The sequence below is a fragment of the Molothrus ater genome, chromosome 2 (genome assembly GCF_012460135.2).
Source record: "Molothrus ater isolate BHLD 08-10-18 breed brown headed cowbird chromosome 2, BPBGC_Mater_1.1, whole genome shotgun sequence".
NCBI classification, from domain to species: domain Eukaryota; kingdom Metazoa; phylum Chordata; class Aves; order Passeriformes; family Icteridae; genus Molothrus; species Molothrus ater.
In genome coordinates, this window is record NC_050479.2 from 91457600 (window position 1) to 91485017 (window position 27418).

The 27418-nt window shown below is 46.1% G+C and overlaps 1 protein-coding gene across 1 annotated transcript; it reads right to left on the bottom strand.

Moving 5' to 3' along the window:
* Positions 1 to 495: 495 nt before the first annotated feature.
* ATP1A1 (ATPase Na+/K+ transporting subunit alpha 1) lies at positions 496 to 27418 on the bottom strand. The gene is made up of 23 exons (XM_036396381.2): positions 27180 to 27418; positions 19605 to 19709; positions 18348 to 18407; positions 17151 to 17354; positions 16683 to 16796; positions 16048 to 16182; positions 15773 to 15890; positions 15072 to 15340; positions 13882 to 14080; positions 12375 to 12484; positions 10860 to 10994; positions 10135 to 10327; positions 9480 to 9655; positions 8812 to 8948; positions 7360 to 7510; positions 6653 to 6821; positions 5909 to 6063; positions 5443 to 5566; positions 4512 to 4657; positions 4255 to 4385; positions 3583 to 3684; positions 2414 to 2505; positions 496 to 1969 (listed from the first exon to the last, which is right to left on the bottom strand). The coding sequence occupies exons 1-23, from the start codon at positions 27189 to 27191 to the stop codon at positions 1941 to 1943; spliced, it is 3066 nt and encodes a 1021-aa protein (XP_036252274.1). The 5' UTR covers positions 27192 to 27418; the 3' UTR covers positions 496 to 1940.

Consider the following 27418-nt stretch of genomic DNA (forward strand, 5'->3'; position numbering starts at 1 on the left):
GTGTCTGGAAAAGAGCCTCAACTACAGTGCAGCACAAGGACAGCCCAACAGGGAGCCCTGGGGCGACTGGGGAGGGGGCCAGCTCTGGCCAGGATGTTCTGAGCAGCAGCTGGACCTTCAGGAGTCCCTCCTCACCCACACCTTTGAGTCTTAGTGAGAAGCCCAGTGCTAAGGCTGTTTAAAGCTGAAATGTCAGGGAGAGCAACAGGACTTTTTTTTTCTTCCTTTTTTTGCCAGCATCTGACAACCAACACTGATTTTGCAACTTCACTGCAGCGGGCCTCAGGCACTGACCAAAATGTTTAAGGAAGTGTAATGCCCGAGTCAAGGAAGTGTCACGCCTGGGTGGACTGAGTGTCATTTCTGCATCACCTCTCAGTCATCATCAGATCCAGTAACACACATCCCACCTTTTTTGGTTCCTCCTTTAGTGCAACTCATCATCTCCCCTTCCCAACTGGGATCACCGCACGCTCAGTTGCATCAACTCAACTGTTAGCATGGGCAGACTCCAACAATTGGAAGACTTTATTATTATTTTTAATCATCTCCAACTGGGGGTTCCACAGTAGAGTGTCCAAGACAAAGTGAAACAGTTGCCACCCTCAACTTCTCATTTTTTCCCTCCCTAGTGCTTTCTGAGTTTATATTGTTCAGTACATGAGGTAAGTGACCCAGCTTTAAAACACCATCTTAAAAAACCAAAAATTTATGAGGAAAGAGGGATGACAACATGGAGCTTTAATTGCAGAGCCTTTCGGTGAGGTGGTTTAGTGATCCTTTGCAGAGATAGACACATATCTAAGAAGGGCACAGGCCAGTAGTTCAGGAACAGGGCTTGAAGCATCTCCAGCTTGCTTTAGCATAACAGCACTAGGAGCAATGAATAGTTAGGACTTCATGGTGACTGCCCACATGCAAAAGGCCAGCTCTCTCACAGAGTTCTCACAAAAGAGAGCCATATAGGCATTAACAGTAAATCAAAGCATACAGAAAAAGGTTAGATACTCAGAGGGAAGCAGCATGACTCACTTCAGCTCACAGAGGCAGCTCAGACCCCAGACAACAGCAACACCTTCCTCAGAAGTGGAGGATGCAGAATCCATGATCAGCCCCTGCCCTCATTCCACAGGAGGCACGAGCCAGTATCAGGACAGGGCATGTGCCATGCACAGAGGTCACCAGGAAACACTATCCCTTGCTTGGCTAAGCAAGCAAGAAAATCAGTGTTGATTTTGAGAACAAGGCTGCTTGGATCCATGACAGTCAGTGGAAGCCTGCTCTCAAGTCAGGACCCAGCAAGGAGCCCCTTAAGGCGGGCCAGCTCTTCTCTCCACTCAATGCTCCATTTGCTCAAAGAAGCCAAGATGCACAGCCAAGGAAGCTTCCTGAGCTGTGAGATGCAAATGCTGGCAAACAGTTTGTCACATTAAGCACTGAGCTGGTGTAAGGTGGACTGGGGCTTTTATACATGCTGTTGTCTGTGGGTCAAGCAGCTCTGCTTCCCTATTACAAAAACAGGAAGCCAGGGACTAACCCTTGCACTCACCACCACACCCTAAGCCAGGGTGGGGAGGCTGCCCTGAACCAGTTTTTGCCTTGAGAAAAACATCCACCTAAGACCATGTGGGGGCATCCTCTTATAATCCATCTTTATTTGTAAAAATCCACATATAAAATCTTCGGTTTCCTTTTACAAAAACATAAAGGCACATAAAACTACTCAAACTCTCATCCCCCTGGACTGATGGTCGGACACTCCCCTCCACCCCAACCTCCCCCTTGCTTTCTCCTCCAGTCCACGTTTCTTCATGTTTCCTTTAGTTTTCAGCTCGCTCCTGCTCAGACACAGTTCTGCTCTTGCAAAGATGAAGTATGCACACAGGGGAGATGGTGGAGAGGTGGCATGGGCTGTGCGTGGAATGTTTTACAGGTACTTTTTAGTAGTAGGTCTCTCTTTCCACCCAGCCTGAAGGAAAAGGAGGGAGAAAGCAGAGTTAGTCTCAAGGCAAACCAAGTATGAGGCTCATGAGAGCTCCTTTTAGGTTCTTGAAAACTTGCACTGTAGCACCTGAGCTAATAAGTGACCTGCCACAATGGGAATATCTTGCCAAATTGATGTTCTCCAGCTTTCAGGAACTCTTCCAGCTTTCTAGAGCTATCCAAGCATTAATCAGTCATTTCCATCTACTTCAGTGCATCTGTACTTTTATATAATGGGAGAGAATGTAGGGACAGCAAGAAGGCCTTAATTTGGACCAACTACACAATTAATGTTGAGGAAAGGGAAAACACAGCAGAATACAGCCCCAAATAGTGCTTAGGGGTCCCCAAGCTTTGCTGGAGTTTCTGGAGAACTCAGCAGCATGAAGAGGTGGGGAAGGAAACACAGAGATGAGCAGCAGATTCTTACCGCCAGGGTTGCGCCTGATAATGAGCTTTCTGACTTCATCATACACGAATATGAGGAGGGAGTATGGGAAAGCACAGAACCACCAGGTCGGCCTGTTTGGGAGAGGAGACAGTGAGAAGACGGCTGTGGAGATGCTCTTGGCCTGGCACAGCTCTGACTTGATGGCACACTCAAGTGCAAGAAGGCTGGCATGACCCAGCTTGCCAGTTCAGTCAAGAATCCTCCAAGCCAAGCATTACTACCAGGTTTTCTGCTGCAATAGATTAATTCACTTTTGGATAATAATTCCAACACAAGGTGCGTCATGGCACCTTTGCTGATCTCTGTACCAGCACCTCCCCACCTACCAATCAAGCAATATTTCCTCTAAGTACACAACCTTTGTGCCCAGAGCCTTGCTGGCTGGAACTGTATTGTTTCCCCTCGTGATTTACACATATTAACATCCAGATGCTGCAGGCACTGGGCAGAGGCCAGCTTTCTTGTTAGGAAATGCTCACACTTCAGCACCCAACTCTTGGAATGCAAGATGTACCAGGATTTATTTTTTTTCCATGAAGATTTCCTGACACTTAAACTTTGAACAGTCCTCTGGCTTAAGACTAAACTCTGCCATGAAGTGTTGCAATGCTGTTGAGTAACACTTAAAATGTTGGCACCTTCCCAACCATTAGGAAAGTTAGTGTGCATCAACTGGTCATCTGCATCTACGTAGCAGCTTTTAAAAGACTTTACTACTTGTTCTCTTCCCAAGAGATGTAGGAAAAAAGCACAAGACGTCATCAGCAGTTCTTCAGTACCCAGGAGTCATCTGGCCCATGAATTACACAATCTAACTGGCTTTCTTTGGAGGTGCAGTACCATTCCCATAAAAATACTCCATGAAATAAGTGCAAGAGGCAGCTGCACTAGAGCACACTGGTATTGAAGTTGTATCACTGATTTTTAGTGAGGCACTGAACAAGAGGCTCCTCATAAACATTCCACACACAGTGAAGAAAACCCCAGTGTGCCACAGGACAGCAAAGGATCACTAACACCCTCTAGCCTGAACTCTTAAGACTAGGTTTGATGCTCCACTGGTTCACAACTACTTTCATCCATCTCCCCACCCAAGCGCTATTGTTCTGTGGTACGATCTGTTACACAAAAAGCATGATGCAACTTACTTCAGAGGATACATCCTTAGAGCAACATCCATCCCAGGGCAGTAGGACAGGAAGGCAGCCAGAGCAGTCTCCTCAAAGAGACCAAATATTAAGATCTTGTTCCTAGAAGAGACAGGAAGGAAGTCAAGAACAAAGTACTTTCAGAGATGATCTCCTAAAAAACAACCTAGCTGCCACATGGGAGTGAATGGAAACAGACATTCCAGTCCAGCCCAGAAGGTCATCAGGTGGGGACTACCAGGCCATCATCCCAATGCAACTGTAGAGTTGCCATGATGGTATTTTAAGTCTCTTCAGAGACAGCTCACGATCAAATCAACCAGCAATTGATTTCATCACAAATTCAGGAGGCAGCTGGAGTTTATGCCACGAGATCTCTTGATGTACAAGACCAGGAGTTCAAGGCTGTGTGCTGGAGTGTCTATGGGCTAGTGAGGTGGGCTAGCTTCCACAGACAATGCCAACAGAAGCCACTATTTCTTTGTCCCAGCCTGACAACTGAAAGTACTACAAGGAAGAGAGCACCCCCCAGTCTTTTACCCACTCCCAAGGCAGTCTGGTCAAGACTTTTGCCAAAACACCCAGACACTGCTGGGATGAAGGACTAGAGTGCTGTGTGCTGGAGAACACACAGAGTTCAATTCTAAATCCTCCATGGACAGGCTGACTTACTTCATCCCCTGCTGGAAGACAGAGTTTCTTCGGGTCTTGCAAATGATCAAGTCTGCCCACTGCACGACCACGATGCTGACAAAGAAGGCTGTGTGGCAAGTGAACTCCACTATCTTCCTCTGCTCATAGGTCTAGGAAGCAGACAAAGCAGAGAGCATTTGTTCAGACACGCTGCCTTTGCTCTCTGGTGCTCACACCAAGTTCAGCAGGTGTTAATATTTTGGCTGGCAGCCTCTAGGGTGAGCCTCAAAACTCACCCATTGCTGCCCATAGCTGTCTTCCACATCGTTAATCCATCTGTCATCCCACTGAACTCTGAGCCCTAGCAAGCCAGAAGGCCAGAATCCATTCTCTGCCATGATTACAAAATAGGTGAAGAAACCTCCAAGGGCCTGGATCATACCTAAATAGGTAAGAAAGGATGATAAAACTGATTAGGCTACTGTGCAGAACAATTATAACAGAACAACAGTTTGTAGGCAACCCTAACCACCTTAAAAATTGCTCCTTGCAGTGCTCCATGTCCCAAGCAGCAGCTGTAGAAATAGTTCACACTAACATCTAACTCAGCTGCAATCCTTTTGCTGAGCAGCTTCTGCCCCCAACTTTGTACAGAGTTACTTCTGTTCTGGCCCTGTGCTGTGATGGCACCATACTCAAGGACAAAAGATAAAACTCTCTTTGTATTCTTATTATGCCTTGCCCACCCCCAACCCTTGCAAAGTACAGTCAAGAAGGTTCCCAAGGTCTGCTGCAATTAAGCGTGAGCTCCCATCCTGTGAACTGGGCACGTCTCTGTAGCTGCCTTTAATCAAAGCTCCTAATGCTGTGTGTTTAGGGATATGCTGGAGAGAATCCTTTACTTCTAATTAAACTAACAATGAGATCTATGTTCTTGCTGAACAAGTCTGAACCAGAGGAGAGCTGGTTGTCAGCCAGTTCCTTTACAGCACTGTGCAATTAAACAAAATTACTGTGAAAGCGATTCAATGGATCAAGCTGCACAAGCCACCGCTATAAGCCATGGGGGAAGAATCATTGCAAGTTCTTTACAGCCTGAGGTTCTGGTTTACACACCCCAAACCTCAACCCTACCAAAATAAGCAGAGCAGTCACTGACTCAGGATTGTGTACAACCCCTGCTACCACCAAGTTCAAACTGGTGCCAGAGAAAACAGAGCAGCTTACCAATCTGCCCATAGGCCATGCTGATCAGCCGTTCATTCACCAGCTTGTCTGTTTTGGGATTTCTGGGCTGCCTCTTCATGATGTCACTCTCTGCTTGCTCATATGCCAGGGAGATAGCGGGGACCTGAGGGTGGCAGGACTGCTCTTAGAAGAGTTTCAACTCTCCACTGTATAGAGTCTTCCCTGTCCTGTGCATTCAGTGCCAGAAACAGCACTCCCCAACAAAAGGGATCTTCCAAAAGGACCTTACCCCCCTCCCTTTCCACAGATTGTTCTTACAGGGAGCTGAAGATCCTCAGACTCAAGAGCCATGAGATGAATGTGAATAAAAGGAGTATCAGATGGCTGCTTACTTTAAATCAGAACACTAGAGGAAATTATTTAAGCATTTTCCTTCCACCTGTCCTTTCTTTAGGGTACCTAAGAACATGCACATTTTTTCTTGAGACAAAAAAACCACATTCACCATGTCAGTGCCCAAGTCAATGCAGAGGATGGTGACTGTTCCCAGAGGAAGGGGTATGTTTGCAATGATGAAGATCAGGAACGGCGTGATTTCAGGAATGTTACTGGTCAAGGTGTAGGCAATAGACTTCTTCAGGTTATCAAAGATCAGACGACCTGGGGAAGGAAGAGAGAACAGGGTAACTCTCACTTGTCAGCAGAAGGCAGCCAAGCAGCTCACAGGCAGCCTCAGTGCTAACACCAAATGGCAAAATGCTAGTGCAGCAAATGAAAGGGTTCTCTCTATGTAAGGGTGAGACTGCTCCATGCACAGCAACACCTGTGGAGAGTGACACTTCTGGTCACAGCACTCAGGGCTCACTGCATAGAGCCTTGGTTTCTGGACATCATCAGGAGCCCCTGGAGGGACCCTCTGTTCTGCTCCTGTTTGAGAGCTACTTCTCCCCATCAGGGAGGAAAACGTCACACTCAGCTGGCAAAGATGACTGTAAGGTCACGTGTTAGGCAACAGCACAAAGTAGCTTTTGTTACTCAGCTGCTTCCTACTCTTACCCATCCCCAAAGGCTCATGCAGAACACCCATGGAAAGAAATAAAACTTTAAAGGGAGGAGGAAAAGTGCTGCTCTCCTTGAAAACTCTTGTCATGGAGGCAAGTTCAAAGAAGAGCCCCCCAGGTGCCTCTATTTCAGAGGGGATGCTGAAGCATGTTACTTTACCACCACTGCACACAAGTTACAGACTCACCTTCTTCAACCCCAGTGACAATGGAGGCAAAGTTGTCATCCAGGAGAATCATGTCAGCTGCCTGCTTGGAGACATCTGAGCCAGCAATACCCATAGCAACACCAATGTCAGCCTTCTTCAGGGCTGGGGAATCATTCACACCATCACCTGTGACTGCTACAATTGCACCCTAGTCACAAAGAGAGCAACAGCAAGACTGAAATAATCATGTAAGACATGTTTTTGGCAGAAAAGCTTTCTACTACCTTACAGATGAAGCACAAAAAACTATTTCACCTTGCTGTAAAGAGACCTCAGTTCCTCCTTGCCCTCCCCTCACCCTTTTCCTGTTCTGATCAGGCTCATCAAGGGAACCACAGTGCTCTCTCGAAAGGACATACTGGATAACACATGAGCATGTTGGATCCTCCTCTCCCAAGCACATCCAGAGAATTTAGGAATTAAGTTTACTAATTAACATCCTAGGATGAAGAAAGTCTCAGTACAAACTGAAGATGTTTTCCTGTCAGACCCTTATATTTATGTATTGTAGAGCAGCCTGACATCAGCAGCTGTAGGCTGCTGACAGACAGATTTAATCTGGCTCTTTACATGCGGGCACTGAGGAGACTTAGCCCTAGCACTTCAACAGCAGAACAGCCTGGTAGTTTACATATAAATGTCTGGGCATTTCTCTAATATGACATCCTTACTCTCCCTCTCTTTACCTGTCGCTGGCAGCCTTCCACAATGATAAGCTTCTGCTGAGGAGATGTCCTGGCAAAGACAATTTCTGTGTGGTGAAGCAGGATGTCATCCAATTGCTCGCTAGTCATGTCCTTCAAATCTGAGCCATGAACCACACAAGCTTTGGCATCCCTGAAAACAAGATAAGGTATGTTTTACTTTGCATTAAGTTTCTCATTAGCTGTACTTGCTCCATAAAAATAAGGTTCTTCAGTGCTCTGGGAAAAGAACAACTTCTGCTATGACTAAATACTAATCCAGACAGCCTCTGCACAGAGGTTTGATGTTCAAAATTTTGAGAAGCAGATAGGGAACACCAAGAAAAAGACAACAAAACAGAACCAAGCAACAGACAAAAACCCTCATGAGCAAATTAATTCTTTCCATAGCTTTCTAAAAGGCATCAAGGCAAAGACTAGTTGTTCCCACAAATCTTAGCCTCTCTGAAAAAAAGGAACTCAGGTAGGTAACTTCCAAGGTTTCAAGAGATGTTGCTGTCTTCTGCAGGCAATCTTTTTTGCAACAGACTGATGACCATGTGACTGGTGACACATGGTTCTTCACAGAGAGTGTTCACACCATGCAAGTTCCAACTAATTTACACCCTTTGGCCACAAAAGCATGCAATGTTATATTTAGACTGGTTTGGTACCCTACAGGCTGCAGTAAAATACCACCTCTCTCCAGCCCAGCATACCATCCCTTATAGGTCTAGGAGACTGTCCACGCAGCTCTTGACATCACCCAGTTTAAACAGGGAAATTCCTTCCCCACCCTTAGAGCCAGCTGCTGACCTGCTCAGTCATAGAGCCCAGCCTGCACTGCTGGGTTTTGAAGTTACCCTCAAAATCTAAAAAAAAAAAAAAAAGAAAAAAAAAAAAAGAAAAAGAACCAACCAAAAAAAAACCCCAAGCAATTTCATTTCAGAGGGTGTCTCTATTCACAGTTCATAAGCTACATGGCTGTCCTCCAGCCCAAACACAGGCTGGGTCAAGCTAAGCAATGCAGACAGCCCAGCCATTCTGCAAACAGCCTGCTTATGCCAAAGCACATTTTCTGAGGATGCCTCAGTCCCAGCTAGGCTATGAAGGCAAGCATTAACCCTTAAGAGGAAGAGTTCCCTTCTGACATTTATTCTGCTTGTAGCTGTGCACTAGTGTCAACTCCTCTACCCGGCATAAATCCTGCTCCCTTCGCTCTCTTACAGTCTTACTCTTAAGTACTTCCCACACACAAGGCACACACATTTAATGCAATCTTTTGTGCATTCTTCACATAACTCATGATACACATTGCAGAGCCACAATATGCCGAGCTAAGCAAATGCCATCTTTTCGTGTCCAGAGGGGAGATACTGAGGGATTATCCAAGGCAAGGAGAGAGGCAAATGCAGAATTCTTTGAACAGATCAGGCCTTTCCCAGCAGACATTACCTAGGGTTGACCTGGCTGACAGGAATGTTGAGTCGAGCAGCAATATCTTCTACTGTTTCATTGCCCTCGGAGATGATGCCGACACCCTTGGCAATGGCTTTGGCTGTGATTGGGTGGTCTCCAGTAACCATGATAACCTGAAATGCAAACAGACTGCCATGGAAGCCTTGCCTACACTGCAGAGCAGCACTGCCCAAAAGGCAGGGTCCCTTACACTGAAAAGGCCACACGTCTTCTGTTCTACTCGCAAGCACTAGCACAGAGCAAGTCTGAGGTACAGGCAGTAACCTGCTACCACTATGCGAGGGATTGAGGTGGATGGAAGACGAGAAATTGTTCATGTTGAGCTAATGGAGCCAGTTCTGTCTCCAGCCGATGCTTCCTTCTCATTTTAGTCAGTACTGTGGCACTCTAAGCCAAATCATGTGCTTTGGGACACCATGCTCTCAGCACCTGCCAGGGCCCTAGCAGTTTGGAGTTTCACTCATTTATCAGTTCATGAACACACAACCATTTGTATTTAACTTAGAAATTAAGCCTGAAATAGCAGTAGTTAAATCCTGATCAATTACTTCATCCACTCACATTACAGTAATACAAGAGGTCAAGAAAGCCCTTTATTTCCCCAGGTATGAAGTGAGGTGATTTTCAACCCAGGAATAAATTACCTTGATCCCAGCGCTTCTGCATTTGCCAACAGCATCCGGCACAGCAGCACGAGGTGGGTCAATCATAGACATCAGTCCTACAAAGCAGAGTTTGTCTACAGGGAAGTTCAGGTCGTCTGTATCAAACTGGAAGCCTTCAGGGAACTGATCATCAGGCAGAGCCAAGTGGCAGAATCCTGTAACACATCAAACCCACATTTACTCTGTTCCTACACATCAGGAGGCAGAGAGTGAACACTTACTGCTTCTGCAAACAGCTGTGCAAGAATAACAGGGCAGCTTAGTCAGAGGTTTAGCCAGGGCTGTTGAGACAGGAGTCACGCTCCTATCCTGATAACTACCAGCTGTGGCTAGGTGCCCAGACACAGCCTGGTTCCTGTGCAGTGGAATAAACCCAACAACACTGTGTGGTCCCATGAAGGTCCCAAATGCTTTGCTGCATTTTGATCTAGGTGACTTCGCTGCCGGGAGACACCAGACCCTGCAGGCTGCCTTTTAGATTAAAGGCAGGACTGTCCCTACATGGATTGCGGAAGTGACCTTATTTCTATGGTTACACTGCAGGAACAGAGTGACCCTTCACTTAATCTGTGAGGACTGCACGGGAACATGAAGGACAAATCTTTTCCAAGGTAATCAGGCTGCTTTTCCTTACCTAACACTCTCTCCCCGAGGCCTCCCAACTCAAGGTAGGCATTCTGAAAAGCATCTTTCATTTCCTCATCCAGTGGTTGCTCTTTGCCATGGATAAGAATAGTGCTGCAGCGATCCAAGATCCTCTCTGGAGCTCCCTTCATCACAAGCAAGTAACGGGATTCTGATGGATTAGCGTTTTTGTGGATAGACAGCTATGGGTAGAAGAAATGAATCTGCTCTATAAACATGTACTGTGAAGGACACAGTAATCAACATCAGTGTTCTGCAACTATGGCAGCTCAGGGCCATTCATGATATTCTGCTCTAGTTCTCATTTACCCATACTTTAAAGAGGTTTACAAACTAACGAATCTGAGCATTCTTTGGTATTAATGTGTAACTGCAAGTGTTGTAATGATCTGTTCTGTATTCAAGTGCCACCTGTTAAGGTCACGTCCCAGCAGTTCACTCCTATTCCCAGATTTGAGTTACTCCATGCTCTGTGCACTACTGCTACACAGGTTGAGAACATATCTGATCCTTTGTTAGCAGCTAACACCTTAGTGTCAGTGCAGCTCCCACACATGTAACTATAGTCTGTTAACTTAGATTTATAGAACAGTCTTCAAGCAAGTAATGGCTAGACAAGATGTGGGTGCCAGAACAAGTTTTGAGGCAAACAGTGCGCAAATTCGCACAAGTGCTTCACACAGCAGCTCCCCTTCCAAGAGCACACCTGCTTACCTGGTACTTGTTGGTAGAGTTAAATGGTATTTCCACCACTTTGGGATACCTTTCTCTCATCTGCTTGACAGAACCACAGCACAATTCAATGCATTTCAGAAGTGCAGACTCAGAGGCATCTCCTGCCACAGCTCGCTGAGGAAAAAAGACAACTATCAAAACATACAACCACAGAAGATTGGATATTTAAAATAGACTTTAAGAGTGAATTCATCACAGACCAGTCCCAACTTCTACATAAGACTATATGAAAGCAAAGAATAAATAATTCTATTATCTAGTGCCAACAAGTACCGCATTTCAGAAAGCCAGGCTTCCCATCTTAAGAGGGCAGCAGTCTTCTTGTGACAAAGTCAAGAAGCCTTTTAAAAGGGTTAGACAAAGTCACATAACCAGGTACAGTCAGACCAAGTGAGGCTGGAGGGTAAATTTTGAGAAGAACTGCTCTAAGTTGCTTGCCATGAAGAACAGTTACTGTGAGATGAAGACTGACTACATGCACACAGAAACACTTCCATGTGCCCCCCACTCCAAGATAACATCAACTTATCAGGCCACTGGGAGAAATTTGATCTGTCCCTTCCTCATAGAGGTTATCACTGGCAGAGATGGGGGTTCTCAGCCCAGGAGATCTGTATGTGCTCAATGCCCTGGTGGAGCTTTCTTTGCTGCAATTGAAACCAAGTATTTCTTGCCCTTCTGGTCTCTCTCTTTGTGAGCAACTTTTTTTTTCATTTCTGTACTACTTTTTGGCATCTAAAGACTTCCCTCTCCCAAGCCTTCCTTAAACAGGAAGAACTCCAGCTCTTTAACTTCAGGTCACATTTTGTAGATTTAAGATACAGTCAGAGGAGTGCTGGGGAAAAATAGTTTGTTCCATCATCTCTCTTACCATTGCATCAGAACACCCCTGGGAATAAGTTTACTAAGGAACATGACTAATACTTGACAGATTATAAGCACTGTACGGTTAATTTCAGCCTTGGCTGGGTCACAGTTCAGAAGGAGGAATGTGAACTGGTGCTATGCCAGCATTTGCACCAGCACTGAACTAGTGAAAGCTTAAGGAGACATGCCAGTGAGAGCAGACTGTCTCTAGCCAGTCTCCCACAACCACTGCTCCCCCTGCTCTGATGTTTACTTCTCCCAGCACCAGGTGTTTGTAGCTTTGAATTATACAAATGCCAGAGACAGCAATTCCTGGAACAGCCAGATACTGGGAAATGCCTAGGAAAGCTTTCTGTTATTTGCTAGCCCTATGTGAAATATCTGCCTCCCAAACTGAGTGTAGATGGTAGTGGATGGCAGCGATTGTGCTATGGGAAAAATGCCTTTTCAATCCCATCTCGCCTCCCCACAGCACACTTCCCCTAAGAGTGCTAGACTGCAGAAAAGGTTAAGAGTGGCAGCTACCTCTACTTGGCAGGTTCATGTGACCCACAGGATGTAATCTCACCACCATTATGAGAGGATGGTGGTGAGGAACAAGACCAACACTTTGTTTTGGGAACTCACCTTGAGAATTGGTACATTTTCCTGGCCAGCCTGAAACACAGCACGGTTACAGAGACCTGCAATTCTGGACAAAGCAGTCCAAGTGGCTGAGCTCTTGTCAAAGGAAGCACCTGGAAGAAGAGGAAGAGTGTCAAAAAGCCACCCCTCAAGAAGTCATATAAGCTCAAAAATCCCACAGGTTTAAGACCAAGAAACCTTTATCTCAAACAGGAAACACTCAGAGCATCACTGCATCTCTTTCATTCCTCCTCCCTTCCCAGATACTTGATGAGGAACTGATTATTTTAAGACAGCAGCAGTGTAAAAGAACGCCTCTGCTTTCAAGATTCCAGTAATGGCCATATCCAGCAGCAACAGAGGGACACAGTGACAAAGCCAAGAAATTCTGTACAAATAACACTCATTCAGAGGGCTTGAGAAAGGGATGCTGGGTTCTACCTCCAGCTTGTCTCACTTTATCTATCAACCCAGGAACTGGATGAAATAGCTCCCAAAGGAACAATGCTTAAATGAAGATACTCTCTCATTCTGGCTCTTAAGCTGGCTTTAAATGAGATGAATTGAAGAGACAGTTAACCGATAACCTAATATACTTTCCATGAAGTGAAATCTTCTAGGTTTACTTCCACTGCAGCCAAGCCAACCATTGCCAGGCCTAGGGCTTCCAAAAGATCTATTTATAGCTCATTACTTTGCATTAGTGTTAAATAATGTGGCTTTTTTAAGCAGTGGAGACAAGCACGACGTTTTGGACTGGCTCAGGACAGGGTGCAGCAGCACCACTGGAAAATATTTATGCTAATAATGTGTTGCAAACACAGCATTTCACAAGGTAGACAAAAGCTAGGAAACTCCTGAGTTTGGTTGTACTGAACAGTTCTGGAGAGATAAGCATTTCGCTCAGTTGTACAGCACACAGTTTTCAGATTCTTATCAACTAGGAGAAACTTCCTGCTAAAGACTTACATTCATAGCTGGCACTATGTAAACACAACCTGGATGCTCTGGGAAAACCCCTGTCCCAAAGGCAAACCATCTAGTTCCACATGGGAACTTGCCATCTACATCCAGCCTCAAGTCATTTTTATCAGGGCCAACACTTCTGCTGTCCATACTTTCAACAGACTTAAGATTAAGCAATTTCATCAAGATACATTTTAGCAAAGATAATCAGGTACTTTGTGAATATTTCTATGTACAGGACAAACATGTGGTGCTGGGGCTGAACATTTAAGAGGTTCAAATTCCAGTGGAGTAATTCTGCACAAAAGGCAGGCTAAACAGAGTTTAAGGATTAAACAGAATCATGGTACAGTGCTAAAGCTTTCTAAGTGTCAATTCAATTTTTTTATGCCATTCTAGACTGTACGTTAGAAATCCCTGCATTATGAACATCACTTGGACTGAAGAGCTACAAACACAGGTTCTTAGAAGTACCAGTGTCCAGGCAGGCCCAGAAAAAGCCATCTTTTAATGAAATGCCTCAAGCACAGCAAGGCTGTCTTACCACTCTGGTTCTCTGTAGTGTCAGCCTCATGGATCTGATTGTCAAACCACATGTGGGCAACTGTCATACGATTCTGTGTCAGAGTGCCTGTTTTGTCAGAACAGATGGTGGATGTGGACCCCAGGGTCTCCACAGCCTCGAGGTTCTTCACCAAGCAGTTCTTACGAGCCATACGCTTGGCTGTTAGTGTCAGACATACCTGGGGACAAGAAAGAAGATGTCAGGTTAGATGCACTTGTGCAGAATAACACTGCTATCCAACTCAATGTGTACATGGAATGACACCCAGCTTCCATGCCCTGCAGTGATTGCCTAAACTCCTTGCTCACCCTGACAGTGCAAAATAAACAGCAACACTTCAGCTCAGGTGCTAGGTTTAAACATTTTCCTCATTACAAAACCTCCAGAACAGGCTTCAGCCTCTTACTCCTCAGTGTATTAGGAAGGAAATAACATGCCTCGGACTAACATTTCAGTCAAAGTTGCCACCTCCTAACGATAAGAGTTCTCAAAATAGGTGAAGACAAGCCACATATGAGCAGGCCCAAATTAGCTGTGGTGATAAGGCTTGCAAGTTGCTGGGGTAGAAAGTGAGCAGCTCCAGCTCACTTTCTTGCTAGAGGCTGTTATCTGGTTCCAGTTCCCAACCACTCATTTCCTGGCTTGGTTGCTACTCTGCTTCCTAAGGCAGCATGGAAGCATTTTCTTCTGTCTACCACCACTCTCCATACACCTAAGAACACCTAGACACTCTCACGACCTCTCTTAGGGAAACCAAACTTAGAGAAACCTGTGACAGATCCCAGACCAAAAGCTGGGGCTGGAGTGAAGCCTGCTGGATCCTCTGCCAGCCCTTAAGGATCGGAAGGGTTAGTGTGCGTGTGGGTTTCTGATGGATGTAGCAGGAAAACCCCATATTGCCACAGAAAAAGGACTCCTAGTCTTGCTCACTTCAGCTGTATGGTGCCAAGCCTCTGGGCAGGTCTAACTTAGGGACTCATCCTTATGAGATAATTGCTGCAGAACTTGACGTTGATTCAGGAAATTAGTTAAAATACACTGAACTTATAAAGCCCAACCCTACACACTCACTTCCATTACTTCAGTGTTCACCTCTCTGAATGCACATTGAGATAAAGCACTCCACTTCCTTAAGGACCAAATTCAATCTTTTTTCCAACTTCACTCACCGTAACCGTTGCAAGCAGCCCTTCAGGGACATTGGCAACAATGATCCCAATGAGGAAGATAACAGCCTCCAGCCATGTGTACTCAAGGATGAGGGACAGGATGAAGAAGGAGACACCCAGGAACACAGCCACTCCAGTGATAAGATGGATAAAGTGCTCGATCTCCATGGCAATTGGAGTTTTCCCCCCTTCCAGTCCAGAAGCCAAACTGGCAATTCGGCCCATCACAGTGCGATCCCCAGTGCTAATGACAATGCCACGGGCAGTGCCTGGAAGAGGGGTGGGTTTGAGAAAACAAAAACAACACAGCTTAATATCCTGTAGGTGTGGAAGAGATGTCCTGGGTGGGCTTCAGCACAAAGACCCCATATTCAGAGCTGCAGCAGAAGTCCTGCCAGACACGTCTGACATTCCTACTTCCTGCAATTGTAGTACTTCATACAGATCTACCTCATGGTTCATGCTATGTTATCTGCACTTCAACATTTTTTACTTGTAATAAAGCAGGCTGGAAGACACACCACATAGCTGCTCCTCTGAAAGAAGCAAGAACAAAACACCCAGTAGTGCTGTGGAGTCTTTATCCATTCTAGAGTAGTGCAGTTGGAATGGGCAAGGACTTTGATGGGAACTTCCACCCTGATTATCTACACAGCTCAATATCATTGCTCATACTTCAGGGAAGTAGGAGACACACATACCTTCCACACAGTTGGTGGAAAAGAAGGCAATGTTCCTGGTCTCCAGTGGGTTCTCATGGGAGAAGTCTGGAGACCTGGTTTGAGGCTCTGATTCACCAGTAAGTGAGGAGTTATCCACCTACATGAAAGAGAGTACTTTGTCATACATGAGCAGACAGATGCCTACTAAGTACTTTCCCCATCCTTCTCTTCCACTCCAGCCCCCATTCACAGCATAGAAGACTTATTCATCCTCCTTCAGAATGAAGTTTCCTAACAGCCTGTCACTACCGTACCTTGCAACCATGTGCAGATATGATCCGAAGGTCAGCTGGAATTCTGTCTCCTCCTTTTACCTCCACTAGATCTCCAACTACAACACCTTCAGCATTTATGCTCATCTTCTCACCGTTTCTGACTACAAGTGCTTGCTGAAAGACAGTGAAGGAACAATCTGTGTCAAAAACAACTCGTAAGAAAAGGCTCAAAAGATCTGAGAATCTTTTATGCTGTGCTTCTACAAGGTTTCTACTAAGGTGTTTATATCTATGTTATTTAAGAAAAGTAAGTTGGTTTTTTTTCTTGATATTAAAGCTCCTTGTTACCATTGTGACAGTGTGACAGATATGATCCAGATTGTCCATGAAGGAATTCAAATTTTAGTGCTTATCACACCACTTACTGAACTCCCCAGACTACGGAGAAAGTGTTCTGTGATTGTTAACAAGCTGGTGGAACCCACAGGTTTTCAGGAACTACCTTGGCCTATTAGCATAGCTACTTGGAGCAGTCTCACAGATCCCTCAAAATTAAGAGCTAGTAACCCACATTAACAGCCCGGCCCTTGCAATTGGAGATGATGTTTAAAACAATTCATACTTTTGAACAAGCTATGGCTTGCCAGACAACAAGGAAATTATTTATTCCATACCTGAGGCACCAAGTTCTTGAAGGACTCCATGATCTTGGAACTTTTTGCTTCTTGGTAATAAGAGAAACAGCCAGTAATGATAACCACAGCTGCCAACACAATACCCAGGTACAGCTGCAAAGAGCAGAAAAAGTGAGTCAGAGGACAATCTGCCTGAAAGGCTTCCAGTTTGTCCAAATTAATTACCTGGCATTTAAGTGCCCCATCACAAACATGAAGGTACTTGCAGTCTCTGAACATTTTGAACACAAAGGCTGTCCACAAGCTAGTGTTGTTAACACAACACAAAGGAAGTTGCCTGTTCATTTCATTATGTGGAAGCACTCCAAAACACGTTAAGCTCACACATTGAATTTCCCGTGCTTATGGGAAAAGCTTCTGGACTGAATGCTTAAAGGAAGTTAATCTGCCTTGAGCCCAAAAGGCTGCTCAGCCTGCCTTTGAGGTAAAACAGACATTTTTACTTACATTATCGTTGTTAGGCTCCTCCTCCATCAAGCTCTGTATGCCATAAGCCAGAAAACACAGAATAGCACCAATCCAGAGCAGGAGCGAGAATCCTCCAAAGAGCTGCCGACAGAACTTTACCCATTCAGGAGTGGTGGGTGGGGGGGTGAGGGCATTTGGGCCATCACGAGCCAGGATCTCAGCTGCACGTGCAGAAGTCAAACCCTACAAGAGAGGTTCCTTTTTAGGCATTGTGGCAAGACCCAACTGCACAAGGTAGGTCTGAATTTGCTCAAGTTCTACCACAGCAACAAGGAGCTGCTAACAGAAAACAGAGATGTCCAAAGCTGCCAGGGTTCCACAACACAAGTGCAGGATGTGAGAGCTGAATGCCAGAACAGGAGCTAGAGGATGCTGAATGCTACTTGAGGAGCCTGCAGGCCATGGGCCACGAACACAGAGGAAGGGCAGGACAAGAGGTTACAGCCACAGACTTTGGAACAGCACAGCCCCATCCACCCTCATCAAATTATGGAACAAGTGAAAGCTGGAGGCCATAAAAGTGATGACATGTCGGAAGAACTTTCCAGGAAGTTCAGCTTTCAGAAGCCGAGATTTTGGACACAAAAATGGAAATAGCTGTACTGTTTTAAAGAGCAGACTTGATGCTAAATGCAATCATGCAAGAAATGCATTAAGCAAAGCAAACAACAGCAGAGGTATAAAACCACTGCAGTGCTTCTGCACTGGACTCTAAGGAAGCCTAAGATATTTTTACACCTCTTACTGCAGAAAGGCAGAATTTTAACTGGTACTAGCCATCATTGAGCGTCTGGGCATGTGCTAGCTCTCTAGACTATATTTGCAATATAACAAACATGTGTCCTCATTACATGCTCCTCCAGAAAAAAATAACACCAAGAATCAACTTGACCTTGAACGACTCAGAGGCAGATAACAGTGACTTTGTTAGAAGCAAAGTTGCTAAAGTATTGCAGTCAAGTTGTTCAGTGGGAGGATAAAGAGAAGTATTTGTGAATTCAACAGTTCTCCCAAAGCCTGAGAAACTTAACTGGAGGACAGGAGATTAAACACAAAAAGAAAAAAAATACCATGCCAAAATCAGACCACCCAGATCTCCCTTTGTGAAGTGCTCTGAGCTGTGGCTGTTTCTTTTCAGATCAGGGCAAAGAAGAAAGGAATACAATGTTTACCTACCCGATTCAAGTCTGTTCCATATTTACGATGAAGTTCATCAAGGCTCAGCTTGTGGTCATCCTGAAAGACAAATAGTTGGAAGAGAAAAGAATCTGAGAAAAGAGCTCAGCAATTCTACTTCCCACCCCAGGTTTCCTATCTGTAATGGTGTGATAGCAGGACTCTAGCTCATCCTTTCTGTGAAGAGAAATCTCAAACTCATTCTGGAATTCAGCACAGTCTAATCTTTAGCATTCTTGTGACTATTTGGGTACTTGAAAGCTTATTTGAAAAAGTCTGACTTTCACTCAGTGCAGTCCTTACACCCCCAGCAGATTCTGTTAAACCTCAGTGGGTGGGTTTTTTTGGGAGGTTGAGAGAGGAATGGAAAGAAAGGAGTTGGGAAGGTAGGAATGCACTGAAGATTAAACCTGTAATTTCACACATTTTTAAGTAGTGTTGCCATATTAAGCACGACTTTGGGGGAAGTGTTTCTTTCCCTGAAGAGGCTTCTTTTCATAGCCTGGCTATTTTTCAGTTGGACTGAGTTGGTTCAGAGCAGTACCTCACTTAAAAACTTGCACTGGAGGAGCAGATGCTTTAAGTACACATCTCTACTGAACACAGAATGTAATCTTAGAACAATATTTAGAACCCCCTCTTCCTAACAGAGGGGTCAAAAACAGTAAAGCACAGTCTCAAACCCATGGAGCAGAACCAACATCTGCATCACCTTTAAGGACAGCAGATCTAAGCCAGATGATGCTCACAGACAGATACAACATCATCTAGTTTGCACAGATGGAGATGGGAGACACTCCCCACAGCCTCAAACATGATTAGAAGGAATAACACTGAGGTCAGTCTGAGCAGAAGCCAGCAGTAAATGGAGCTGTACAGCCTCAACTCCTCAGCTGGAATGAAAACAGCAGTCCCACTCACATGACAGCACAATAAAGCCTGTAATGCTGCTATGCAGAGCTGAGGAAATACATCCATACTGTGCTATGGGTGTGCAGGCAAGCACAGACTTGGGTTCTGTGTCAAGTGCCTTTTGAGAAGTGATGTTGCCAGGGTCTACTGTATGCTTATATTGATGCTGAAACACTTACAGCACATCTGACTTGGGGACAGAGGGGAGGAGAAGGGAGATCAGCACCTTCAGTCACACCATACTGTCAGCACACTAACTCGTTTCTCTTTTAGTCAGGTTAGGGACAGGGCTTTGGGCATAGCAAACATCCTTAAAGCTGCTCTTTCTGTGCCCTGCACTCTTACCATCACAACTTCCTTTTTAAGTTCATCCATGTCCCTCTCCTTTTTCCCCTTCTTCTTTCCGCCATGCTCTGATGTAGCAGTGGGCTCATACTTGTCTCTTCCAGCCTGTAAGGGAAGATTCAGCATTATTAGAAACATCTTACAGTCAAATTCCACAGCAGCAGACATGAACTATACACACACAAGGCTGCCAGGCAGACAAAATTATTACAGTTTATTAGAGCTGTCCACCTAAACTTCAGTAAAGCCTCTGACACTGTTTCCTACAGCACTCTCTTGGAGAAACAGGCTGCTTGGATAAGCTTGTGGCTTGGACAGGTGCACTGTGTGCTGGGTAAAAAACAGCTAGAGGGCTGAAACAAGAAAGTGGTGGTGAAGAGAGTTACATCCAGCTGGCATCTGGCCACCAGTGGGGTTCTCCAGGCCTCAGTACTGAGGCCAGTCCTGTTTAATATCTTTACCAGTAATCCAGACAAGCAGATCGAGTGCATCTTTAGTCGCTTTGCAGATAATACTAAGTTGGGCAGGAGGGTTGATCTGCTGGAGGGCAGGAAGGCTCTGCACAGGGATCTGGACAGGCTGGATTGATGAGCTGAGACCAACAATACAAGGTTTAATAAGGCAAAGTGCTGAGTCCTGCCTTGGCATCACAACAACCCCAGCCAGAGCTACAGGTGGGGAGAAGAGTGGCTGGAAAGCTGCCCAGTGAAAAGGACCTGGGGGTCAACAGTGGCTCCACATGAGCCAGCATGTGCCCAGGAAGGCCAATGGCATCCTGGCCTGTGTCAGCAACAGCGTGGCCAGCAGGTCCAGGGCAGTGATTGTACCCCTGTGCTTGGCACTGGTGATGCTGCACCTTGAGTGCTGTGCCCAGTTCTGGGCCCCTGACTGCAAGAACGACATTGAGGTGTTGGAGAGTGCCCAGAGAAGGGCAACAGAGCCGGGGAAGGGTCTGGAGCACAGGTCTGATGAGGAGCTAAGGGAGCTGGGATTGTTGAGCCTGAAGAAAAGGAGGCTCAGGGGAGACCTTACTGCTCTCTGCAACTCCCTGAAAGGAGGCTGTAGCCAGGTGGGTGCTGGTTTATTCTTCCAAGAAGCGACAAGCCAAGGGCAAATTACCTCCAGTTGTGCCAGGAGAGGTTTAGATTGGCTGTTAGGAAAAATTTCTTCATAGAAAAGGCTGTCAAGCCCTGGAATAGGATACCCAGTAAACTGGTTGAGTCACCAGCAGTATTTAAAAGATGTGTAGATGTGGCACTTGGAGAGATGGTGTAGTGGTGGACTTGGCAATGCTGGGTTAGCAGTTGGACTCAATTATTCTAATGGTCTTTTCCAACCTACATGATTCTATGACAGTTATGCCACTACATTAAATAAAAACAAGCTAGTGAAGAGAGAAGTCTGCTTGGTATCATACCCAATACACAGACTAGACTCAGACATTGTGCAAGCCTAGCAAGGAGGTAAGCAAGCTATACACTATTCAGGCAGTCTTGACATGTGAGCCCTGGCTCAAGCTGAAAAAGTGATGAAGAGCAGAAGAAACCAAGTCCTGAGAGCAAACGTATGTTTCCTTCAGGACATTAACTCCTTCTCCTCCCTCCCAGCCTTCCACATCCTCTGGTGAGGAGCAGCCTATCAACTGTAGATAAATAAGAGGTGGTACCTCTGCTGGTCTATTCTGGGGGCTAAGTTCCAACACTTTCATTCTCAGTTTGGCAAACTAGCTGGCCAGTTTACACAACAGGAATCTGCTTTCAATTTATGGCAGTTTGAGCAGCAAGAATGGTATACAAAGTAGCAGTACACTTCTGCAGATTCAATCTGCGCTTAGTCCTGCTTACACCTCACAGAGCAAATGATTTGCTTAAAGCCTCTTTATTCAGTAGGATTTTTATTCACTTTTATTATGGTTAATTCTACATGAAATCACGCAAAGATTTAGATCTAATCATAATGGGGTAAACAAGCATCTAAGGACAAACAAATGATGACTTAGTGCACATAAACATCACTTAATCTTCTGTTCCCTTCTGTGTGGGACCAATTACATCCCCACACTCTGCCAAGTTTTATGTGATGAGATTTTCACCTAATAAGATCCCTGAGAAGAACTTTAAGATGAAACAGCACTTAGTGGCACCAGAGTCAAATCTTTAACGAGATTAAGAAAAAGTTTCAAAGGCATTGCCTTGCTTGCTCTTTGCATGAACACCTCAAACCACGAACTGGACTCCTGAGAGCTGGATTCCTGAAAGTGACCTGGACACAGGAACTACTGTTTGCATCCAAGACCTGTCCTGATGAGCAGCTACCACAGGAAATTATTATCTGTTTTGAGAGAAGTACAAACCAAAACCAAAAGTGAAACTGCATTAAAAAAAAAAAAAAAAGGATGACCATTACTTTTCTGAAAGAACCCATCAGTCACATCTAGACAAGGGTTTTTTTTACTGTGCTGAGAAAGCTCTGTGTGCAACACTCTGGCTACGTGTGTGACTGTAGCTGCATAGTCACATGCACAGAAGTCTCCCCTTGCCCTACTCAGTAAAGGCAAGCTTTGCATGCCACCGCGAAGCTGCGCAATGGAAACGGTTTTTAATAAGTACAGCAGAGCAAAGCTATTTGCTTCCACTGATCCAGGAAAAGGACACAGAACTCCAGACTGTCAGCATTCCTGACATTCTCTTCCCTGCACCTAAACTCCCATTTCCCTTCTTAAAAAAGTGAAAGCCACAGGTACTTAAACCAGCAAGGTCCTTGCATTCCTGCATCACAGGAATTTGCCACAGGGCAATTCACAAAAAGCCACCATCAAACATCTCTCTTCTTCAGTCTCTGAAGGAAACAACTTCGACTTCTGCTGGAGCTATGGCAGACAAGTCCAAACACGGCCCTGCACAAAACACATGCCTCTTGATTGCTGCTTGATACGATTCCTAATGAAGGTGAAGGAGCTAGTGCCTTGTCTGACTACCACTCCATCACCTCCAGCTTCACCCCTTATCCACAAGAAAAACTTGGCAGCTTGCAGGTGGTCTAAAAACCTCCTGGTTTTTTGAAACTACTGCGAGAAATACAGTTTCTCACTGGGGGCAGTGAATAACCCAGGAATATAGGAGTGCTTAGGCTTTTTCAGCTGCAGCCAAATCAATCTACAAGTGGGCAAACATGAAAGGCTCATTGCCCTTGTTCAAGCATGATTTGCTTTAAAAAAAAACAGCAACCAAAAAAAACAAACCCAAAAACCCCAGCGATCAGCTCCAGTCAGAACAAAGAGTGGATAGAGTTACTTGTTTCTTTAAGCACCCAAGTATTTGGGTCTTAATGGAGTCTATCGTACAGAGGAGCTCAGCAATTCCCCAGCTTGGAAAAAAAAAAAAAAAAGCACAATACTTTCAGTACTTTCCCTCTGTTGCTTTATTACTACATCCCACCCTTACTGAAAAGGTAAGTAGGTAAGTCAGGAGAATCAGCTTCAGCTCTTGTTACAGGATCATTTCATGCAGAATCTGAACTTCCTGCTCAATCATTCAAATCTGAACTTGACACACGCATCAGAGTCCAAGTCCTGCCCCTGTTCTGTGCCTCCGGGGCCATTGCCTCCCTTCCTGCAAGATGAGCCCAATCAGTTCAACAAAGGCTTGTGCTGGCTGGGCTGCCAGGGGAAGAGGTTTTCATCCCACCTCGGCGCTGTAGGATTTCCCTGCTCTCCCCTTCTTTTCCTGTTATACAAAGAGAAGAAGGCCTGTGGTACTCCACATCCACATCTTATCACGATTTAATCACATGGCCTGAACACAAAGGAAGGTCTGTCTCATCAGAAATGTCACCCCTGTTCCTTGACTTAGCCCAAGAACTGACTCATCAAAACTGCCTCAGAAAAAAAACAATGCTGCTTCTTTTTTTTCCATGCAAGATTTATTCTTTTTCCACTGGCTTAAGCACAACATTTGTACACACCAGTGTAAGAAGTTTTATACATCCCCCAGAAAATCCTATTGTCTTCAGCTACAGCTGATGATTTTCCGCTCTGGACTAATTGAGCCATTCATGGCTGATGTTCTCAATACAAGCCATGATTGACCAGGAAACAGGAGGGGTACAAATTAGCAGACAAGCTCAGAAGTACCCTGTTCTAAGATCACCTAATCCAACAAGAAATGTCAAGTAAAAGCCAAAACAAATTATGCAGTCTCTGGAGGCCTGGTCTGTTTTACTGCTTATGTCATTATAATCAATTGTGCAGAGAAAACAGAAAAGTTACTGTCCTGCTGCCTTATGAGACAGTAAATATATTAACCAGATGAGTCATAAAACTTACTCCGCCTATTGGACTGGAAACTCTGTTCCATGACCCTATGTAATCCTAGCAAGAGATGGAACGGCTTCTTTGGATCCCTCTTACTCCCTCCCAAGAGCTGCCTTCAATCTCCTATCTTGAATCAAAAATGTAAACCGCATCAATTGATCACTCTCAGCATCTAGGACAGTACAAGGCAGTTTTTACTCAACAGCTAGTAATTGCTAATTGTGCACTGTCTGCTGCTTCCCAAATTATGAAAGGACAAGCTCTTCTCCCAAGAGAAGAGATGTAAACCTAATCAGGTTTTTAATAATCAGGATAAAACAAGGACCATCCACACACCTTAAGCCCTGTCTGGGTATTAGGACAAACAACTCTACTGCTCTGGAGATGTGTGAAGACCCAAGAGCAGAGAGGGCTTTTCAAATGTCATCACTGCACAGCTGAGTAGCCCAGCCTGGGTTTTTCGGTGCTGTGCCAACTACAAAGAGTCACCTTCCTCACTTCTTCGCCCGTAATAAATAGTCATCATAACTCCAGACATCTCTAGTAGTTGACAAACACATCAAGATGAGTGAACAGGAGCCAGTTTTCCCCTAGACAAGCTGGGGAAGGCTACCCCTTGGAAAGGCCTGGGTGAAGGATGAGCTGCAGTTTTCAGCAGATCAGGATTGGAGTGGGTTGTACAGCTCACCTCACTTGCCAGAGGCCCCGGTCCATGTTCCCCTGTTTTTCCAGAAACCCGTGCTGATTAAGCCCAGGGTTTTCTTTGGAAAAAGGACTGTCTCTAGCTACAGTAATAAAAAGTGAACTGCCATAAAATAGCCATAGTAATAAAGGAATGAATAAGATGGGGGAAGGGGAAGGTAAATATATAAGATTTTTCTTTAATTGCACCAGATAAGGATTGCTTTGATTTGCATTTTTTCCCCTCAGTTGGTTCCATTATGCGATAAACCTTCCTAGTTCCTGACACGGGGAAAAAGCCCTTAACTGGGGTTCAAGGAAATCTGAGCTACCTAAGAGGTGTTTCTGCTCCACACAAGAGCGCTTGATCACAGCATCCAGCTTCAAAAAGTCTTCACTACTGTTTCCAACAGTCTTCACACACACTTTTCTTTAGTTAGAAGATACGATTTGAATTAAGGACATCTCCTCCTCGTGGCCTTTAGGGCAAAGCTGACCTCCAGAAGTGACCCCAAGCACACCACCAACTCCACGCAATGCCCGCACAGCGAGGGAGATGGAGTGAAACATGCTGCTGTCTACCAACAGCTTCCAGACAGCTCTGAACAGGAATGAAATCCAGAGTGCTTTCCTCCACTAGCTACACACACCCCCCCTCGTTGGATAATGTGCTTTTTGGGCTTCGTAGCAGCAGCTGGCCCTTCCCTTGCCCCATTACCATTTAAAGTAAAACAGACTCAGCTTCACAGCCACAGAGAGAAGAAACTTGTTTTCTCACACTTACGCTCCTTTTTCCTCTTCCATCCCGTGCACCCATGGGAAAGAAGTTTCCCTTTTGGGCACCCTAACTCAGGGCAGGCACATGCTGCTCAGTGTTGCATCCACACTCCGCCTTTTTCACTGCCTCGCTCTCCCACATGCCCGGTTTTCCAGGGGGTCCCCAGTCATACGCACCCATTCTCAGCGCCGAAGGAGCAAATCTTGTGACTTGCTAGCAGAAAGCATGAGGCAGCCCTATTATCCCAGCTGAATTATCCCTTGTGGCGGCGCTTCAGTTTCAGGCTAATTGCTTTATTATCCATGCAACCTCCGAAATCTGAAGTGGAGCAAGACAGCTCTCTACATTGGAAGGTGTTTGTACCTTTCCTTAGTCCCACCAAGGCAGGCAAAGCCCCTGAAGCCTTTTGTGCTGCAGTCCTGCATACACACAACTCAAAGGCTGCTCTGATCATTTAAAAGATTCAGAATACTGCGCACACTGCCAGATCTCTCCTCAGTGTTTAATCTCCTAGATGAATTTTACTGTCCATACAGCCTGTTGCCTACTGGACTTAAATACAACAGGCTGGGCTGCCAAGCAACAGAAGAACTTCCTTAGGAAAAGAAACCCCATACACAGAACAAGTGCTGAAAGCCCACCCCACGCACCCCATTTTCCAAGCAACTCTCCATTCAGCCATGTTCTTGCAGCTCTCCCTACTACTCATGCAGTTATGTCAACATTGCTGCTGCTGTACTGCACCGATGAGGACAATACAAAGTCAAGTCAATGTTTGAACAGCGCTTGGGAAGCACAGAACACCTGTTGGCAGGGAGCAGGCTACCACCGCTGCCATGGCCCTGCACGGTCAGTCTCTCCTCAGGAAGCAGAGAAATCAGGGAATTTTACAGGAATGCGTCTAAACCAAAAGTAAGCAAGAACCTACACACCTCCAACTATACAAGACATACCGGGAAGGATTCGAAGGGAAAAAACAAACATCCAAGCAACAAACCCCAGAAACTAGTCTCTAGTTTTCTGACATAAAATGAAATCAGAGCAAGCCAAGAGGTGTTTCTGCTCCACACACGGGTGCTGGAGCACAAAATCCCCCAATAGCCTTCACATGCACTTTTCTTTAGTTAGAAGATACGGTCTGAATTAAAGACTTCTCCTTCCTATATGAGTAGAAACAATGCTGATCCAGGGGCAAAAACCGCTGCAGGAACCGCACAGCCTTCTGCGCCAAGTTATCGCCCCAGTGAACAGGAGACCTCAGCCGTGTCCGCCTCTTTTCTGCCACCGTCTCCCATCACACGCTCACTGCTACCAACAGGCAAATCAGCCCTAATAACGCTGAGGGCTCCCCTTCTCCCGCCCCCCCCACGCCGGGCCCTCGTGTCTCAAGGAAAGTCTAAAGTACTCTCAGAAGCCCCGGGAGCAGCCGCGCTCCCTCCCCAGCTCCGCAAGGCCACCAGATAACACCAGCCCCGGGGACGGTGGGACGAGAGGCCCCTCGTCGGGGAGACACGGCCTCCAGGAGGAGCCGGGGGCTTTGGGACGCCGGCTCCTCGTCCCGGGCTCCGCCACGCCCTCGGCCGGCTCTTCCTTCCCGCGGGCGGCGGCGGCCCTCGCACGTTGCTGGGGCTGGCGGCACCGGCGCCGCTCGCCAACGGCCGCGGCCGCCCTCGTACCCGGCCCGACGTGGCCGCCCCAGCCCGGCACACACAAAGCGCAGCCTTGCCGAAGTGAAAGACGCACCGGCCACCGTCCGATTCCTTGAATTTCCCACTTCCCGCCCCGGCCCGGCCCCGCCGCTCACCCCCTTGCCCATGGTGCCGGGAGACTGCGCGCGGGTCAAGCGACGGGGGGCGAGGAGCGGGGCTCAGCGGCGCCACGTGTCCCGGCCGGCGCAGGTGCGGAACAATAGGAGCACCCCGGCCGGCGCGCTCCTTCCTCTTCTTTCTCCTCCGCCTCGGCTCCTCGCCTTCGCCGCGCCCCCCTCTGCCCCCGCCCGGGTCGTTCCTCTCCGACGCCGCAACCGCGCGCAGCTCCGGCCGC

What these genes read in the sequence shown, in the direction of transcription:
- ATP1A1 (XM_036396381.2), bottom strand. An exon ending in GTCAGCCAGGTCAACCCTAG is followed by an intron (nt 7,511 to 8,811) that starts GTAATGTCTGCT and finishes TCTTGTTTTCAG; the next exon opens with GGATGCCAAAGCTTGTGTGG. An exon ending in TTGACTTGGGCACTGACATG is followed by an intron (nt 5,567 to 5,908) that starts GTGAATGTGGTT and finishes TGCCACCCTCAG; the next exon opens with GTCCCCGCTATCTCCCTGGC.